Source organism: Colias philodice, chromosome 9, assembly GCF_061535455.1.
Source record: "Colias philodice isolate Cphi_HAF_F1 chromosome 9, ilColPhil1 Martin Lab GWU primary, whole genome shotgun sequence".
In the NCBI taxonomy this organism is placed as follows: Eukaryota; Metazoa; Arthropoda; class Insecta; order Lepidoptera; family Pieridae; genus Colias; species Colias philodice.
Genome location: NC_143094.1, coordinates 6,323,473 through 6,344,701, shown reverse-complemented (window position 1 = coordinate 6,344,701; position 21,229 = coordinate 6,323,473). Strand labels below are relative to the sequence as shown.

Genomic DNA, 21,229 nt, shown 5'->3' with positions numbered 1-21,229 from the left:
ACAAGACTAATTAATAAATAATATTCATTTCATATCTAAAGCTAAAACTACTATAGGCCCACGTTTCGATTACTTAAGACGATGCGAAAGCAACCATTTCATACATAGAGCAATTGATTATGTGGATATTGGATAACTTATATAACTGGCGCTGATCAAGAAGCTCGACAACCCTGGAAACTTTACGCAGTGCAGTCGGCCGGCCGGCGAGAGTACTCGCCGACTGCCGCGGCCGTAAACAAGGTTCCACAACACGGCTCCTAGAGTAAATGTATTCTGTAGCCGAGTCACACAAATTGAATATATTTTACATTTAGTTTGCCGCGAGTGAGTGCTTTGGACTGCCGTCGCGTCTCCATGGCGCATCGCACACGATACAGTTAGCACAACATACCAAAGGAATAAAAACATTATTACAATACCATACACACACGGCTCAAACCATATACAACACAATGGACTATAACTAAATTTATTATATTAAAATACCTACTAGAACCCGTGCTCAGTGAATTTTAATAGTGAATTGGTTATTATATTATCTGAAATTGGAAAAGTATTCAAGGTGAGTTTATATTTTAGAAACAGTATTTTCGAATTTACTTAATTATTGGATAATTTTTAAAACACATATAACTACTTATAACTGAATAAATTATAGATGAAAGTTATAGAAAGTGTGGATACCTTACCTTGCCTATTACCTGCTTTTAGAGTAAAAATTACGGAAATAGTAAAACAATCGATTTTTGGTTCAAGGTTAATTTTCATGCATATTGAATGAATGATCTTTGATAACGGATAAAAGTAAATAACGAGCACTTTAAGTCAGTTTAAGTATAAATATACTTAAAATATATTTATTTCCGATATTATAATAATATACACTTTAATTCATTTGTGTAAGACACATTCAAAAACCTTGTCATGCCTGTGTAGACGTATATCTTGAAACAACCTTGAGTATATGCAATCCTTACAGGTAATAAGACATTATTATAAAAAAAAAGTATATAGGTAGGTATATAAATAAGCGAAATGTGGGAGTTTGATATAATTATAGTACCTATCTACTAATATTTAGCATGCAGATAGATTACGACCTGGGAATAACTACGAACGCTAAAATCCATAATAGGCAGGTACCTACCTATATTAAATCTAGTCATATTTTCAAACAACTTAAAAAAAGTGTGGATCTCAATTCGACTGTATTTTTTTCTTGTTTTTTGGATTTATTACATCAGAACTTGCGAACGCGGGTGAACGAATATTAATAATTAGATATAATTTTTTTGTTTGTAAGCTGGTGCCTTCCATGTGGTCTTTTTTGTCGATTCTTTTAGGTACTGCAGTTGACTTGATTTTCATCATTTAATTTATAATATATTACCAATTATTAAGACTTCACTATTTTGGTAAATAGGTACGTATATAATTTATACCTTCCTACAATTAGTTACCTTAAAAGTTTGTGTGATTAAACTGTAGACGAACCAACCGAATATCAATTATGCACTAAGGATTGCTCAAAATTGGATGCCAAAATTGATTCTTTACGTAGTCCTTCCCATACAAATTATTTTAATAAAATACGAAGGAAGACATATCTTATGAATTTATAATTATACCGACACACATTGTTCTTGGTAGCGGATGTTATAAGATTACTGTAACTACGTCAACCCTTGATACACATCTCGCATACATGTAGTTTCAGATTACACGGGCTGAATACTGATTACCGACCATCCAATTAATATTGCACGCCTCATAAGCGAAGCGTTGAGGTGGGTACTACTGTCACTTCGCGCAAAACATCTGATTTTTCAAACTTAAAATGTCTTTATGTATCATACATTGCACTTGTAAGATAATACATACACACACATATTAAGAAAAAACACTATTTTTAACGTTCATGATATTTTTGATGTCATTTTTGTTATTTAAACTAGTTAAAAAACAGTTTAAAAAAGTTCTGTCTTGGACGTCCGTGTGTCTGTATGTGCGGATCCTTTTTCTTGTTAACACGATAGCGACCGAAATACTTTACTAATCGAGTCTTTTTTTTCTCTTACGCTTGAGTATGCTCAGGAATAGAACCCTTTCATTTTTCAGGGTCTGATTCGATGTGGTTTAATTGTTATTAAATAAACAAAAATAATAATTAAGTAATAAATATTTATTAAAATAAAATTATGAGGCGTGCACTTTTGGATTTTCCAAATTATTTAAACATTGAGTCGACTACTGTGTGATAATATATGGTAATAAACTTGCTTAGACTATTGTTTTTGTTATACAAAATATATCCTTTTTGATTCAAAAAATACTTTGATGTAAATCTTTATTCTTTATCTCGCAGAGGCGGTAACATTTGAGGTTGATCCCAACGCGATGGTCACATGAGTGATGAGGATAGTTAATTCAATATATACAAAAATGTATATTTAAAGTCCTATTGAACCATAATCTACTCATTGACCTAATTTAAAAAACACGCCTTTCCTTGAGGAATAGATATATAACTAATTAATTTTTTCCAACACTATAATTACTATCTACATCGAAACTTGATTAATTACAGCGTGTCCATGACATAAAAAAAATTCAGTAAGACGATGCGTTTCATTTTAATTGCGTTTTTTGTTTTCTTGTTGTGTTTACTCTTCTGTTATCTTTATTAAGTCAAACGTGATTCATGACTTAATAAAGGACATAATATAAAATTCTATGTTTTTCTTTATTTGTCTATACCTAAATGATTTAACTTAAAATATTTTTTACACTTTTCCTAATTTTCAAATTAAAAAAAAATACGAATTTAAAGTCAGTAGTAATAAATGCATTTGAAAAACCAATAAGTATTTAATTTATCAGAAGGGGGGCTTATTTACAGTACATATCAAATAAGTATAAAATAAACCGCAATTTCATGTGCGTAGGTAACCTACTTACAATTTAAAATTACATGAACTTCAGATTTACTGAGTACCTATGAATAAAGTTACAAGAAGTGTAACTTACACTTCTTCTCGTAACATATAGGCAAATCTAAGAAACCTTTCATTTATTTCACCTATCAAATAACTCAATAAATAATTCAATATACAAAAAAACAAGAAAGGGAAACGGTATTCACACTTGACAAATTTCCAATCCATTTGTTTTGGAGATTTAGAGATCAAAAAGAGGTTAATAGAGCTTTTTAAATTTATAAGAATTGTTTTTTATCATATAATATGATATTTGAAATCATCACTAGTCATGGAAGTCGTGTGTGGCCGCGGCGATGGAAGGTGCCAAGCATACGCCTTAGCTGCAGCATTGCACTCGCTCAATCTCTACTGTGCTGCAATATCCAGTGCCCTCATTTGCTGCTGTGGCCGTAGACCAACCCGGTAGGTCCATACATTGTATTGAAATTATTGATATCTATAGAAACAGTGTTGCTTTATAATTTATCTGATAACTTTTATGTAGGGCACCAAGCCGCTGGAGATGTCAAAACATTCGTGGCGTAACGAGCATTATTTTGGGAGTAGTGTGGTGTTGTGGTGCAGCGGCGGCTTCTCTGCGGCCCGTTGACACTGTCTACTTGGTCGCATCACTGATGGCACCACTTTCCTGGCTCGCGGCAGCTGCGTTCCACGTGTCCTTATGGACTAGGCGCTCGCTCGCGCCTACTCTCTATCTAGCAGTTTATTGGTTCCTTACAACTTTATCATCTGCAACATTACTCTTCGAACATTCGAAAAGAGAATCATTCGAGAATCATTTAGAAGTATACATTCAAGGCTTAGCACTAATCTGTGCCGTAGTAATGGGTGGTGTTGATTGCTTATGTTTTTATGACGAGGTAAGATATATATTATAATATGTATTATATTCCTACAAATACCTCTACCTTAGTCTACACGCAAATTATTGTGATATAAAAAAATGAATGGCTTCTGATTTCTGAATAACATCATGCATGTGACTGTGCATGTGACTATGGTCTATGGAAGTGCGGCCAATTAACCTAAACAACGATGCGCGACGCACAAGGTGTGACCATGTATAGGGGACGTATGCTTTTCCTGTGCAACGCGATTGTACTGACCTCAAAACATGCCATTAATTTTAATCTAAATGCACGGTCAACTATTGTATAGTTCATAATATTGAGATTTATTAAAGTCTTTACTCGACTTTGTACTGATGCTTGGTTCTGATACCTAATACAAAATATGTACCTAACATACATAACTACCTACCTACTATTTACTTTAGGTATTATACATAATTGTTATTTTAATTAACAATACCAGAACTACAATCGTCTTTAATATTTAAACTCTGCTCTACGTAAATACAAATTTGTGATACCTACATATATTTTCCCATTAAAATTTCTTTCATAAAATCTTTCAGCATGTTTTCAGATAAATATCTATTATAGGGTGTTGACCTTCAGTTATTACTCATAGAAAGACGCCAGACGGCGGACATGCAGACACTTCAAGACTGGCGCCGTTTGCTGGCTTTGTCGTTATTAACTACTCGCTATTACAATACTATTTTATTATCCTTATCGTCTGTCGAATGTTTCAGTATAATATATATGTCTTCATAGATGTAGATAGAAAATTTTCATAATCTTATATATAGGGTGATTTTTTTGCTGGTTTCTTTTTGGCAATACTGTTTTTGATAGATCACGCGTGAATCGTGTCTTGTGTCTTTATCAAACTTGTTCAGTTTGGTCTATAATTTAACCATGAATCGACTTACGAACGAACAACGCTTGCAAATTATTGAATTTTACTATGAAAATGCATGCTCGGTTAAGAGAGTGTGAAATCGGTTAAGAAGTGCGCGATGCACTTCATCGATTGGCGATTTTATTTTTTTTTGCTTAAAATGGAAGAATTGGACATGCCTCACACGTGGTTTCAAAAAGACGGTGCCACATGCCACACGGCACGCGAAATAATAGCCCAATTGAGAGCCGCCTTCGGCGAACAGTTTATCTCACGTTTTGGGCCCGTCGATTGGCCGCCTAGATCGCGTGATCAAACGCCTTTGGACTATTTCTTATGCCTACAGGGATAAACCAGCAACGATTGACGCACTGGTAGCCAATATTGAAGCATTTAAGTATTCGTGATATACCGGCCGATATGTTGTAGAGAGTGTGCCGAAATTAGGCCTTGCGAATGGGCCATCTAAACTGGAGCCGCGGCCATCATTTGCATGAAATCATCTTCAAACATTAAATTATATTGATCGTTTTATCAATTCCATTATAGATTACATCAACATTTTCAAGTTTTTTGTGTTTTTTTTTGAAAATCAAATCCTATACCTCTTAAAAAATCACCCGTTATAAAAATGAATCGCAAAATGTGTTGGTAAGCGCATAACTCGAGAATGGCTGAACCGATTTCGATAATTCTTTTTTTATTATATTCCTTGAAGTACGAGGATGGTTCTTATGTAGAGAAAACGTAAACATGTACCACGGGCGAAGCCGGGGCGGACTGCTAGTCTTATATATAAAAATGAATCGCAAAATGTGTTGGTAAGCGCATAACTCGAGAACGGCTGAACCGATTTCGATAATTCTTTTTTTATTATATTCCTTGAAGTACGAGGATGGTTTTTATGTAGAGAAAACGTAAATATGTACCACGGGCGAAGCCGGGGCGGACCGCTAGTAATTTATACAATTAAGTATGTTTAAGTGCAATATGTCACTAAATGACAAATGTGTTTGTTCCCAGATTCACTGTAGATGAATATATATGAATACGAACCATGATAACTTAATTATTATTTGAAACTAAGGCCTAGTTTTTTACTCTCCTAAAAAGAATCATCATTTTAACATTTCAGGTAGCCAAATACACATCGACAACATACAACCAAAAAAAATCTTTAAATGATTCTACTGTAACATATAAATATAATGAGACCCATTTCTACGGTAAAATTACATTTTTTTGGCTCAATACATTGTTATATAAAGGATACGAAATACCACTTGAAACAGGTGATTTAGGACCACTACCAGTGGAAGAGAAATCTAAAACATGTTATGATAAGTTTAAAAAAAATCACATTGATAAACATGTAAGCATTTATTTTTATATTTATTCTAAAGTATTAACATTGAATGGTGTAGAATTTTACTGAATAGTCATTAACTTTTTAGACGAGAAAAACCAATGCATGTACGCCTAGCTTATGGAAAACTTTCGTCTTAACCGTATGGCCCAATTTCTATATTGCCGGAATTCTAAAATTATTCGGCGATTTAATGGGAGTTATAGCACCTCTAGGCCTTGGCATCATAATACAATTTATGGACAAAGAACAGACGCAAGTTGAGGACGATCCAGATGTCACCATAGATGAATTCTTCGATAACGGTTATGCTATGTTGATGGTTGTAACACTTTCACTCATTCTTCAGGCTCTATTATCTCAAAATTCAACACATTTACTGACAGTGGAGGGAACCAGACTGAAATCTTCTTTACAGGTATGTAACTCCTAGCTACATTCTACAACATACCCACTCAAGTGCCCACTCTTTTTCCCGTTTTTAACAAAAAGTAAGTTAAAGGTATATTTATAAATATCCAACAACAAAACGAATATCCTCATTATTTCTGTATGATTGACTAAGTACTGTTTACGAAAAGTAAAGAAACATAAAACTATATTTTATCTTACAAAAACCTAACACTGTTCTAGAATATGGTATTTGACAAATGTATGAGACTAGCATCATGGTCATCCGACGAAGGCGAATCAGATGAATTATCTCCTCTTTTACAAGCTCCAAAAAGCGAAGAATCAACACAAGCAGGAATGCTTATGAATTTGGTATCACAGGACACTTACAACATAATGTCGTGTGTTTGGATTTGTCACTACACGTGGGCAATACCATTAAAGGTTGGTTAATACACCCTTAAGCTATTGGTAACTCTATATATTTAATTAAGTAATTCAATAGACATTGTAACTCATACTATTATTTCTCAGATTTCCGTTATTTTATATTTATTATATACAAAGTTGGGGGTGAGTGCTATAATAGGAGCAGCCACCAGCATTGTAGTTATTACACCATTACAATTTTACCTCGGTAAAAAAATATCGGATAACTCCAGAAGTATATTAAAATGCACCGATCACAGAGTTTCAAAAATGTCGGAGATTTTGCAAGGGATGAATGTCATTAAATTATATGTTTGGGAAGATTTGTTTAATGAAAAAATATTGCAATTGAGGGAAGTTGAATTGAAACATCTAAATAAGGATTCGATTTGTTGGGGTCTCTTAAGTAAGTACCTATTTTTAGTCTAAAATCTTATATATAAAAATGAATCGCAAAATGTGTTGGTAAGCGCATAACTCGAGAACGGCTGAACCGATTTCGATAATTCTTTTTTTATTATATTCCTTGAAGTACGAAGATGGTTTTTATGTAGAGAAAACGTAAATATGTACCACGGGCGAAGCCGGGGCGGACCGCTAGTATACTATAAATATATTGCAAGCATTAATTTATTACTCAATAATTCAGAGTAGGTCATTTGTTACGACCAATTCGATAGGAATTTTCATTTCTTTATTATTTCAGCTTTTATGACACAATGCTCGTCAGTATTAGTAACAATAGTTACATTTACAATGCATTATTTTCTCGGGAAGACAAATCACCTAACAACCGTGAATGTATTCGCCGGGCTAGCATTGTTTAACCAGCTAACAATTCCACTACTTATTTTACCAGTAACTGTACTCATGGTTATACAGGCTTTGGTAAGCAAAATCTATTACGTCAATAAATTACTTTTGTACAAATATTTTCTTTAACGTGACACTACCAGTAAATAAAAGGGCGTATTTCACAGGTTAGCACGAAAAGAATTAGAGACTTTTTGGAGCTGCCGGAATCTAAAAATCTTCAAAAGGATAATGATTATCATATAAAATGCCAAGACTTAAATGAAGAATTAATTATGAATCCAGAAGACAAAATACTTATCGATGCTGAAATAAACGACACATTCCCTGATGGTGGTAAAATGCAAAGTCAGGACTATTTAATGAAATTTAGAAATGCTGCTTTTTCCTGGGGAATTAAAGATAATTTATGGCTGGAAATTGAAGATTTGGATATACCGGCAGGTGAACTTATAAGTCGTTATTTAGTTTATTCAAACCCCAAGTTCAATAGCTACTTAGTATTTACTCCTTCACATTAAATTTATACCTTTAGGAAAGTTGATCATGGTAGTCGGATCATCTGGGTCTGGCAAAACTTCACTACTCGCAGCTATAATCGGAGAAATGCAATATGAACGGGGACAAATAGAGTACTGCAATGGGTAAGATTAATTTTTTTATTAAATATGATGAATCATTGTATTACCAATAAATATTATGTTTTAAAAGGAATTTTTCGAAATGGTATGCGGGTCAACCACCTTGGCTCCTGGATTGGTCAATTCGTGAAAATATCCTCATGAGAAGCCCTTGGTGCGCAACTAGATATGCAAGAGTCGTGAGAGCTACTGGTCTCCGGCCGGATTTACAACTTTTGCCCGGTATGCAACATTATTTCTACTGATTTTGAACGAAATGTAATTGTTGCGGTAAAAATTAAATTTACTGCATTGCACCCTGTAGATGGCGATGACACCATTTTAGGAAGTTATGGAAGCCCGCTGTCGGGAGGCCAACGGGTGCGCGTGTGCATCGCACGCGCTTTGTACTCTCAAGCCCGACTCATCGCACTCGACGAGCCGTTGGGTGCCCTGGACGCACCCCTAGCGCGGCACGTGGTCGCACGAGCCCTGTTGCCGGCCGCGAGATCTGGCCGCACTATTCTTCTTGCTACTAGTAGATTGGAATTATTGCACTATGCAGACTTTGTAAGTTTTCTATTTATAACTTCTAGCGTTATGTGGCTTGGAAAATTTTCGGATCCACAGAGAGCTAGCAGCCTCGTGAAGCAATTGCTGCCCGAAGCAGCTAGATGTGCGACCGCATTCACATACAATTATGTGAATGCGGATCGATCGAGGAAAACACGCGTGACACGGCGAGGCTGTTCGCTCCTTTTTGTGCTGATGATGATGATGAGGTGTTTAGGTACTAAATAGGCGGGCCCACCCGACTGTTTAGTACATAAACATCTAGTGCCTTGTTTTATCCAATACCATTTACTAAAATTTAAGGTAATAGTAATGGAAGGTGGGCGTGTGAGCTGCGTGGGTCGTCCAGGAGCGTGTGAGGGAGCACTAAGCCAGTGGTGGTCGCTGGCGGGCGAGGCGCGCGCAGCCGCAGCGCGGAGCGGCGCCGGCCCGCCCGGGGGCACCGAGCAAGAGCGATCGCTTCTCATTCGAACGCTCTCCAGAAACAACTATCAGAGAAGCGTATCGGAAGACAACATTGTGAGTTTAAAATTAGCTTTTTTTAATGATTACAGGATTACGCATATAAAATTACTTTGCTGTAATTTGTTACAGTGTAAATAATCGAGATTATAGCCTGTATTTGTTCAATACTTTCTGAACGAATGCCCGTTAAAAGGTGTCTCTGTCCAATTTAATGTGTATAGATAGATAGATAATGTGTATAGATATAGATAATGTGTATAGATAGATAGATAGATAGTATAGATAGATAGATAGATAGAAGGTCCGTAGGTGTCTCTGTCCAATTTAATGTGTATAGATAGATAGAGAGATAAAGTAAGGTTTTTTGAATATCGTTTTATGCTTTTTATTGATATCAGTAGATAAAGAAAAATTATAATATTTCTCATAGATTGCAGTAAGCGAAGCGACTGGAGCTCACTTGTTGGCGGAAGTGTCGATGTGCGCCGGTGGCACTTGGCGGAGAACTTCACGAAAAACTAGAACACCGCTCGCAAGACAGTTCTCATCTCCGCCTACTTCCGTACACAATTATAAGTAAATTTCGCAATTTTTATGTCTTTATCTGTATTCAAAGTGTTAATTACTTATGCTCTACTGTTGTTTTATTTTTTTTGCGATTTTTACAAATTTATGGAACACAAGTGTGTTATGTAGGTAGGGTTTTTGCCAGTGGCGTAGCTATCATAGGGCCAGGTGGTGCAGTGCACCAGGGCCCCGGAGCTCAGGGGGCCCTCAAACCTCAGCTTTGAAAAAAAAATATTTTTTTTTAATTAAAAAAAAAATTTACGACACACTAAATTCATCAATGTTTCCAGTAAAAGTGTTCAACTGTCAAAATTAGATGACATCACTGATTTTCATACTGTACGCAGCAGCAACGGTTACAGTGTTACTAATAAATAATTAAATAATGTCCTATAATATTTATTTTATTTATTTAGTATTGACTACCCTCTCAAACACCGAACGACCCGATCGGGCCGCGCTATGACGAATTACGCCATTCTGTTAAACATCATGCGGCCCGATCGCGCCGCGCTTCCTCATTCGACTTTGGACGAAATCATTGGACGAAACAACGGATAAATTGAAAAAGTATAGAAATGACTTCGAGTCCTTCAAATCCAAGGCCACCGAAACCGCGAGAAAATACGATATCGATACTACCTTTCTAGAAAAGCGACGAAGAAAAACTAAAAAGCATTTCGATGAATTGGCTTCTGATCACCGATTCGAAAACCAGGAAGAAGTCTTTAGAGTAACTATTTTCAACAATGTACTCGAGATAATAATCAATCAGTTAGATGAGCGTTTTATTGGTATGAGTGCAGTTTGTAAATTGTTCGACTTCCTGATGCCAAAAAACTTGCTTAGCTGGAATGAAACGATTTTACTCGAGAAATGTGATCAGTTTCAGAAGAAATATTGCGATATAATTGGACCCAATTTCTCGCTCCAATTTCTTAATGTATATCATCTGATTCTCCCTCAATTGATGGAGACGTGGTCTATTCGCCAGCTTTGCAAAGAAATTATAACAAAATTTGGCGTGCTCGAATGTGACTTTACGGAAGTGTATACAGCGATGCTACTGTTTCATACAATTCCTGTTACTTCCGCAGCAGCAGAAAGATCTTTCAGTAAACTGAAGATTATAAAAAATATTTAAGAAACAGCATTCGACAAGATCGCCTCCGACATTTATCGTTAACTAGCTTTCCACCCGCAGCTTCGCCCGCGCAGGCAAAGAAAAACCCGCATAGTTCCCGTTCCCGTGGGATTTCCGGGATAAAACCTATCTTATTTCCCGGGATAAAAAGTAGCCTATGTCCTTTCTCGGGTATCAAAATATCTCTATACCAAATTTCATGCAAATTGGTTCAGTAGTTAAGGCGTGATTGAGTAACAGACAGACAGACAGAGTTACTTTCGTATTTATAATACATATTAGTATGGATTGCAATAGAAAATGAGGCGGCATCAAACTTGGATTTGAGTGAAATTATAGACGAATTCGCAAAAATTAAAGCGCGCAAGAGATTGTGAATTGGGCGGGGAATTCTGTTAAAAATCGTTTTTTCCATTAATTAATCTCATCTTTATAATAAATATTCTATATTGTCATGTGCGTCGTTGTTTATTTATTCCCTTTTTCTTCTATTAAACACATGGAGATTCTAATCGAGACGACGTATGGATTTAGCCTACTAGAGATAAGTTCACTTACTGTTTTCTATTCTTATTCTTATCAATAATTTTGAACGCAAATATAAGTTCAAACTACGCGGAAAGAGGGGAGGAGGAGGGCCCGATTCTTTCCCTATGCACCAGGGCCCTTGTCCCCCTAGCTACGCCACTGGTTTTTGCTTAAGCTTAAATTGCAAGGATGAAGTGTGTTTATCGATAATTATAATATCTACATTCTACATACGTTTCATGTATCTCACAAATGTTATTTCCATTTCAATGATTTTACATTTCTGGATTATTTAAACGACTAAGTAGATTGCGACGCGAAGTTCGTCGCTCGGTTAGCGCAGACGCAACGAACGGAGCTTTACAACGGGAGGCAAGTTTATTGAGACGACTTCTACGGCCACCGAGCCAACGTACTCTTATAAGGTAAAGATAATCCTATAATGTGTTGATGTTTATAGCATAATATTCCTATAACATTTAGAAAATTATGTTGATTTCGAAACTTTAATAGTCACTTCCTCTGTTTAGAACAACATATTTGTCATACAAAGTACCTAGTTACCTACTATATAATGTTAATTAGGAACTATTTAAAACCACGCTTTGCAATATTTTCATTGCACATACTGTTTGTAGGTCACAAGATAATTGGCAACACGTGTTTTGCGCTCTTGATATTATGTAGCGTTAAGAAATAATTAATTAAAGAGTCGGGCAAAAACGCTTTGGTTTCAATTACATAATTATATTTTTTTTCATCTGCACATTGATTTATGATGTTTACTCGACTTTGATTATTCATTAAATAAGAGTTAGTGATTCTTAATAATTTCCAACAAGAACTACTAAAAATTTAATATCCTCACCAGTATCATAATAAGTAAAATGTAGACAGCAAAGATAAATTATTAAGACAGATAGATAGAAATAGCTCCTAAAATCATATATTTTTAAATTTTAGAGCTTTAAAAAGGTATCTACTATTAAATAATAGAGTCTAAAGCACTTCTAAATGAATAAACTATTTTTTGAGTAAGTATATCAAAATTTTAGATGGACACCGAGGACGTTACGACGCTTAATCAGTTCTGAATCCGAAACAAATGTGGAAATTGGCTGTAAAGGTAATTATGAATATTTAATTAGTTATCTCCTACACTGAGCTGATACGTCTTAATTAAAGATAAATTCTCAAGAAAATATTTTTTATTACTCAACTATTTTCATTTAAATTTCAAAACATTTTAAATCATAAATGTGCCTAGTCTGTACCTAGATGATACTTACTGATTAATATTATACTATTGTATAAAAATACACGAAAACATTTTACAGATGCGACAGATGACAGTACATTAGATTCAACGTTTGCAACATTAACTTCAAATGGTGTAGAATCCATTGCTGTGAGCGACCCTCAGCCAACAAAAGATGAACCGGAGATATTACGCAACGAGGTGTGTACACTGTACATAACTGCCCCCCTAGTCAAGTGGCTTTCTGTTAGCGTAGCGTTCAATAGAATAGACTACGAATGTATGAGATTGACGTAGGCTGTAGATAAACGTATCTTTTTAGCATTCTCATACTATGCTACAGACTACCACGTAGGTATAATACTACATAATGCCTTAAAACTCGGTTTATATCATGAGTCACATTGCCTTCTATCTCAAGTATCGGAGTATTAATCGGATATTTATTGGATAATTTAATATGGTAATAATCTATTTATGTATAGAGTGCAATATGGAAAGAGTACATAACGAGCTGCGGCTGGTGGGGTGTGTTGTACTGCGTGGCGGCGGCAGCTGGCCAGGGCCTGGCTGTGGCCGCCGACTGCTGGCTGTCCCGCCTTGCTGATTACAATACGCGACAACCGCTTAGTGATGATCAGGTCTGATTTTCCTCTACATTATATAATAATCTCCAAATAAAAAAAATATTTATGCATAGTCGATATTTTGTACGTTTTACGAATCGACTCACAAGTTATTACAATTTATCCAAATAATGGGTGTCTATCTAAGGAAAACTCTTTTAAATATTGAATACTGCGTGGTATAGGTATCACAATTATAAAATTACAGTAGGTATTATAGACCGGGAGATACTGACACAAAATTTCGAGTCATTTGTAACAAGGATGGCGGTTCTACAGGGGTCTTAGTACGCAATGACAAAAAGAAAAATGATGGTGTGAACGCTGGTACCGGTGGCTTAGTCGCGTGGGCGTTTGTCGAACTCGTCGGAAAAATAGCGAAAGTCAAACGATTTGTAACACAAAAATTTTAGAATTTACCGATAGCCCATAAAAAAGTAGTAGGCGGTAGTGTCATGCCATACTTTTCCGGTGTGACTAAAAGCCCGCCATACCGACGCGAATGTGTTGATTTAAGTAAAACAATCATTCAACCATTTGTACCAGGCTAACTTTTGCACAGGTAACTATCGTCGTGCAGCCATTTACGAAAATCGCCATGCCATACTTTTCGGACGGTTCCAAATGGTCGCCATACCGCCGAAAATCTGCAAAAAATTTTTATTTCGCCAAACTTTTTTTACCAGTATTGCATTTGGATTTTTGGAGAGTATTTGATAAAATGTGACCATTATTATATTTGCCATACTTCTAGTAGGGGGAAAAAGTGCTGTCATACTTGAAAACTTAATTTATTATTAATTTATATAAGTGAAGATTTCCAACACATAGATCTTTGAAATTTTGTATTTATATTTGTTGATCCTCAAACTTACAGGAAAAATAAGTGCCATACTGTTACAAATCGTTTGACTTTCGCTATTTTCCGACGAGTTCGACTAACGCCCACGCGACTAAGCCGCCGGTACCAGCGTTCACGCCATCGTTTTTCTTTTTGTCATTGCGTACTAAGACCCCTGTAGAACCGCCATCCTGTTACAAATGACTCGAAATTTTGTGTCAGTATCTCCCGGTCTATTACGTTAACCGTAGTTAAATCATTATTAATTATCATAAATAATAGGTAGGTATGTGACCATTATTTCCTCGATACAATTTTAATACTACATTGTTATAAACATTAGATAAAACTTAAAAGCAGAAATATTTTTTTTTTTACAATAATTAAACAATGTAGTTAATTTACCGTCAGAAAGAATTGCGAATAAAATTTATTTTCTATTGAGCAAATCGCATCCAATTATCCTATGCTATTATCCGGATACAAATAAAACATAAGTAATTTCAATAATAATTTATTTTTCCTGTGTAAAAATAATATTTGCACGTCATCCTTATTATAATCATAAGTAGCACACATTAAAACGAGTGATATAATATTGCAGATGTGGGACATGGTACAGATGTACGCAGGCTGGTGTGCGTGCGGTGTGTGCGCGGGCGGGTTTGCGCAAGCGGCATGCGCAAGTGCGGGAGCGGCCGCACGCAGAATGTTACATGACAAGCTGTTACGAGCCACTTTAAACGCTCCTTTACATCACCATCACACTACACCGCAAGGCGCTTATATCCACCGATTTTCAAATGATGTTTCAGTTGTTGACAAGGTAAAAAATATATAAGAATTAGGTACCAATATTCTAGAATTGCATATTTTCAAGTAAAAGTCTCATTATTTATGCATTTTATTAAATGTTTTAGAAATTGCCAACTGCAGTAAGCCGTTGGACGCAATTGGCTCTGCTTTGCGGAGCGGCCTTTCTCGTGAACATCATTCTGTCTCCATGGACCCTGTTGGTTTTATTGCCCGCTCTTTTCTTTTTCCTAGCATTACAATCTGTATACTTGAAGAATGCCAGGTAAGTCAAGTATTATATAAGTTGTTTACCTGATTTCAATTCGTTGAATCAAAGTTTACAATCTTTAATTGATTTATTAAAATTACAGTGAACTACAAAACATTGAAGCAAACAGTGCAGCTGGTGTAGTGACACTAACTGCACAAACAAGTACAGGTGCGGCGACTGTGCGAGCGGGACAACTGCAAACTAGATTGCGAGAAGTATTCCAAAAGAGAGTCGATATCAATCATAACGCTCTACTGCTGCTAAATGCATCCAATCGCTGGCTCGGACTTGGTCTCGTAAGTATATGTTATTGTTACAAAAATATGTATATTAGTCATCTTTTGAAAGTTATATTAGTTACCAGAATCTATACCGTTATCACTTTAAATCCTTTTTATATCTGCATTAGATACTAAAAATAACAATTACTCATTTAGACCAACTGTTATATATTATAATCCATTGTTATAAGAAAAATAAATTAATTCTTTATCTATATTTTAAAATCTAATTAATTCCAGGATCTAGTTGGCGCTTGTACCGTGTTTACTTCATTATCTGTGGCCCTCTATAGTGGGAGTGCGGGAGCAGTGGCGGGTTTGGCGGGCACTTATGCTCTCATACTGCCCATATACCTTGCCCATTTGGCGAAGTGTCGAGCAGATCTACACTTACAACTTGCATCTCTTGATCGAATAATTGCGGATATTAATGTTCCTCAAGAAGACTACCGGGATGATTGTAAGTTTTTAACTAAAACCTTTCGGCTTTTCTTGGTTTCCTCTATCACAAGTAAAAGTTACATAAACCAAGCTATCATTAATAATGATATTAAAAACATCTTGCTTCTTTTAAGCAACTTAAACATATACATTTTAACCACTTTAAATAGGTCCAATACCAGCAGGGTGGCAACGAAACGGAAAAATAGAATTTCAAGATGTTAACGTTCAACAACGACCAAATGGACACACTATCCTGAAGAATATAAATATCACTGTTAAGCCTGGCCAAAAGGTACGTAGAAAGTCTTTGTCTCATGAATACACGATAATATTTAATAATATTTTTTTACATACATATAATACATTATGCATAGCAGTAACATATAGATATGTAAAGAACTATTAAATAACAATTGAATAATTAAATAATTTCAGATCGCTGTATGTGGTCGCAGCGGTAGCGGAAAGTCAACTTTATTATTAACGTGCGCTGGTGCGACGACCATACAAAGTGGTCGTGTACTCATCGATGGGCAGGATATTACACGGGTTCCATTAAAGCCGTTACGTCATCGCATCGTGGTGTTACCACAAGACACTACTATGTTCTCTGGAACATTGCGGGAGAATTTAGATCCGCTCGCTGTGCATACAGATGAAGAAATATGGCAATGCTTGAAAGCAGTTGGACTGTACGATTTTGTTACAGCTCAATCTGCAGGACTCGGTAATCCAATATTTTTAAAATCATATACATAACATCAATTTATTTTCCTTAACGGCTTAAAATTAACAGTACTATATTTGGTGTTCAAATTGGTGTTCAAATTAATATTTAAGGGGCTGACAAGACCAAATTGAAGTTATTTGAGCAGTTTTTTAAGAAAAGATATTTATTCTAGCCCATCAAAAAATATATATGTTAATATTCATCATATTTCGAAGACCGTGGACGGACTCGATACATAATTGGACGAAATCGGCTCGATAGAAAATAATTGCAAAGATTGGTCTTAAAATCATCATTAAAGGATTCTATGTGTTTATTTTTTTGACGTACGGGTCTGCAATCTAAAACACGAAGTCAACATATTCATACCTGAACCTCTAACGAGTCATATTTCGCATATGACCCACACTTTTCCTTAAATCACATATTTTCTTATTATTTTCTTCTACGACCTGGCCCCGCCCAGTAACAGTGATATTGCGCTCTCGTTTGCGCACACTGTCCAATTGTATGGGAGTAAACGAGAGCGCAATCACTGTTAAATTGGGTCTTGTCAGCCCCTTAAGTAACAGTTCTAATGAAGAAAGTCATAAAACTTGCTCTAAGTATCTTAAAACTACTGGTAATTCAAATTAAATTAAAAATTAAGAATTTTTGAAAGAATAGAAAAAATTCCTTCACGAGGCAGGACTCGAACCCACGTCTTTCGCCAGCCTATATATTTTTATGTACTTACTTTTAAAAACTTTTCATTTAGAAAGAATTTAATATAAACTCCAAATATCAAATGTATTTAACTGTTTATATTCCAGAGTGTTTGATAAGCAAGCACAGCGGGTGGGCCGGCGGGCGCGGCGGGCGGGTGTGCGCGGCGCGCGCGGCGCTGCACGCCCGCCCCGCCGCCGCGCTGCTGCTGGACGAACCGGCCGCTGCACTTGACGCGCCCGCACAGCGCGTGCTACTTCGCGCGCTGGCTACACTCGCACCGCATACCACTATTATTACTGTTGCGGTTAGTTCAGTTTCGTTCAGTTCGTGATATGGAAGTATCTTTAGACGCGTAGAGAGCAACTTTATGTGGGTTTGCTTTGAATGTGATTTATGTGTGTAATGTGTTACGCAAGACTGGTGACGAGTAGGGCTTTTTGTGTTTTTTCGTCTGGAGTTAAGACTACCTTTTGATGCTACATTAACTTTATAAGGAATTAAAAAGAATTAAGATATGCGGAATCTATTAACGGTTTTATCAATAAAGACAATTCAAAACTATATTGGACGTTTAGAATTTAATTTACTGTACTTTATCATTTATTTTTCTGTGTTTTGTAACTGACAACTAACATAAATCATCTTTTCAGCATCGTATATCATCAGTTCGTGAGTACGACAGCAGTATCATCCTTGACGACGGGCGCGTGGTGGAGCGAGGTGACATCAATGGTCTACTTTCAGAGCCTGCTAGCCGACTGTCACGCATGCTCACTGCACCCAACTATGTTGTCTAATCGACATCATTGTAAATTATGAATTCATTTTAAACAAATTTGATATAGAATATGTAGTAAGGTGCTTCTAGAATCCATCCACACTATGCATAGTGGATTTTATTGAACGTTATTCAATACTGATATATGTCACTGTATTCAGATATATCCTGGAACTTATTGAAATCAATATTAAATGTAAACGCTTTTGTATAAGTGTACGTAATTTATAATTAGTTGTAGTAGTACGTGTATTACTAAAATATAATAATGTAACATAATATTTAATAATAAGACTGATATTATGTCGTAAGCCAGTTTACTAGCAAATTAATATGACAACACCAAATGTGTAGCATTAGCAATATCTTTTGATGATTTACCTTTGTTATATTTGCGGGGTGAATGTTGATAATAAATGATTAAAACAAGCTTAAAGTTTCATTCCAATGTATTTAGACAACAATCGCATAAACTCATTTAAAGCTGACATTGAGCGTCTCACGACGTGCTACCAGAGTCAACGATACAACATAAAATTATATCACTATATAACAATTTACAACAATATTTACGTTGGCACCGATTTACATAATTACATTATATAAAAATATTTGTGTAACGACACAAACCATATAAAAATATTCACTTAAAGTAACTTACTGCCGTAAATATACTTAAAGTTATTACTCTAAATTAAATCTCGACATGTTTAATAAATTCTCTGTTTCACTTATACACTAGATTGGTATTCACGTGTAACACAGGACGGGCGGACCACGTTTCGTTTCATTTCATTATACATTGTGGAACCTTGCACTGCCACATCTTAAGACAACAATCTTTGGTCTGAGTCGAACTATTTTTTTAATCTATTATCCACTGATCATGTTTCAAAAGGCACATACTTAAGGCACTGAGTTGTAGTTATATACATTTTTACAATCGATAATAATCCTAAATTATTATTAAATGGTGTGAATTTCATTAATAAATAACAGTGTGTTTTAACCCTTAACAAGGCACAACGAACGAGCACCAGCCATTAACAATTTGGGTGCGAGAATTTGTAGCTCACAGGTCGTATGAATTTAGTCTTTCTACAAAAAAGAATAAATCAGGAAAATAAGACAGCTTACAGTTCATAACAATATTTTCATTAAATGATACCATTAAATCACAGAAAAGAAGCAAAAGCGCTAACCGAGTTTTCACAAATACAATTTTCTATTATCACCAATACCTATGTGTTAATCCACCCGCACTTTCATAATATTTTACCCGTCTCAATTAATTTTGTGCGCATCCTTAATACAATAAGGACTTGTGAACACCAAAAATTGCACAATAAATACCCAAGTAACATATTGATTACTAGATAGGGCCCGAGCGCAATCAACCACCGACACGTCCCTTGAAACCGATGCATTTAAATATACAGCTACGTTCAATTGACACATATTTGAGTATTTAATAATTTCCAATTATGTTCAGAAAATTTAATTGTCGTATATTTCATTTGTATAATAAATAAAAGATACAATTGAGTAGATGAATGCCTAAACATGGCCAAGTAGACTGAAGGTCCTAAACATGGCCAATTTAAGCCGGATCGAACTTCAGCATGAATATGTCGCACGTATATTGCATGATTTCGCTGTTTACAAACGGCACTGTCAGTGTACAAACTAATACTGGACGTTTGTCCCCAAGAAAACACGACACACCCGTCGATTCGCAAACGGATCGACGGGTGCATCGTGTGTCATTTTAAAATAAAACGAACCTATCCTAGCCCACCTTCTAAACCAAACATTTATGATTACGAACTCATGTCTAAATTGTAAGCCGCGGCATAATATAAAACTGCGAATGCTTGTAAACTGACTACGCCGTTTGTAAACGTCGAAATTATACAATTTGCATGCGGCATTTACAAATCGAGACATATAAATGATACATCGAAACAACTCTTCGTGCGATCCAACTGACAAGAAAAAGAAAATGTAAGTGCCATATCACACTAGCGGATTGCGAGCGGTTTCAAAGCGGAGCGGGTGCGCAACGAATACGTTGCGGGCGCGCAACGAACACGCCGCGGTTGCGCAGCGAATTCGTTGCGGACGCGTCATTTTGTATACTCTCGCACAAAAGCCAGCCCTTCCGCCTTGCCTAACTTCCATTCAATATTTCCATCGTTTCTGTAGCACTCAATTTTTTAACCGTACTGTGGAAATGCACTTACTTAACAGTTAACTAAAGATGTAATAACAACTGGAGTTGTTAAAAAAAGGTGCTATAAAATTGAATTACTAGGACTTTTAGAATGTACCATACATTCCAAAAGTATGTAACGACTGACCAGTATAATCTCTCCCATAGCAACGTATGTTATAAAGAGATTTTGTGAACCTAATTATGAGCAAAGTGATAGTGAGTTGCTGGTTGCTTGATAAAATTTTCTATTCACTGCTATTTATCTAATAATAAGATAGCCCTGTTTTAGTTAAGGAGCTTTAACATTTATTTCACTAATGAACTTTCTTAATGAGCAATTAAGTTATCTGATTGCATTTCGACCAAGATTTAATAGATAAAACAATACCCTAAACATTAACATGTTATGAAACTCGTAAAAAATAATGATCTCATAATTATTATACTATCACAAGTTATAAGTAACAACCAGCACGGATTCCATTTTGTTAATGAGTGTACATGACTGCGACGTTAAACGTTGCGCATCTGCCACGCGTCCGCAACGAATTCGCTGCGCAACCGCAACGTATTCGTTGCGCACCCGCTCCGCTTTGAAACCGCTCGCAATCCGCTAGTGTGATATGTCACTAAATG

General features: G+C 35.8%; 1 protein-coding gene across 2 annotated transcripts; it reads left to right on the top strand.

Annotated features, from left to right (window-relative positions):
- The first annotated feature begins 182 nt into the window (after positions 1-182).
- On the top strand, positions 183-19,446 carry LOC149485846 (ATP-binding cassette sub-family C member 9-like). Of its 2 annotated transcripts, none has more exons than XM_089699165.1 (26): positions 183-565; positions 3,269-3,404; positions 3,487-3,862; positions 5,884-6,120; positions 6,203-6,532; positions 6,748-6,951; positions 7,042-7,342; positions 7,643-7,824; positions 7,917-8,193; positions 8,285-8,393; positions 8,461-8,612; positions 8,695-8,939; positions 9,246-9,461; positions 9,838-9,983; positions 11,955-12,071; positions 12,702-12,772; positions 12,984-13,105; positions 13,390-13,545; positions 14,976-15,197; positions 15,292-15,449; positions 15,538-15,733; positions 15,959-16,178; positions 16,330-16,454; positions 16,598-16,889; positions 17,705-17,904; positions 18,251-19,446. In XM_089699165.1, exons 2-26 carry the CDS (start codon positions 3,271-3,273, stop codon positions 18,395-18,397), a joined length of 4,935 nt encoding a protein of 1,644 aa, XP_089555291.1. In that variant the 5' UTR covers positions 183-565; positions 3,269-3,270; the 3' UTR covers positions 18,398-19,446. The 2 variants fall into 2 exon arrangements, with proteins under 2 accessions (XP_089555291.1, XP_089555289.1); XM_089699163.1 differs by having other exon boundaries at positions 11,952-12,071.
- Positions 19,447-21,229: the final 1,783 nt, after the last annotated feature.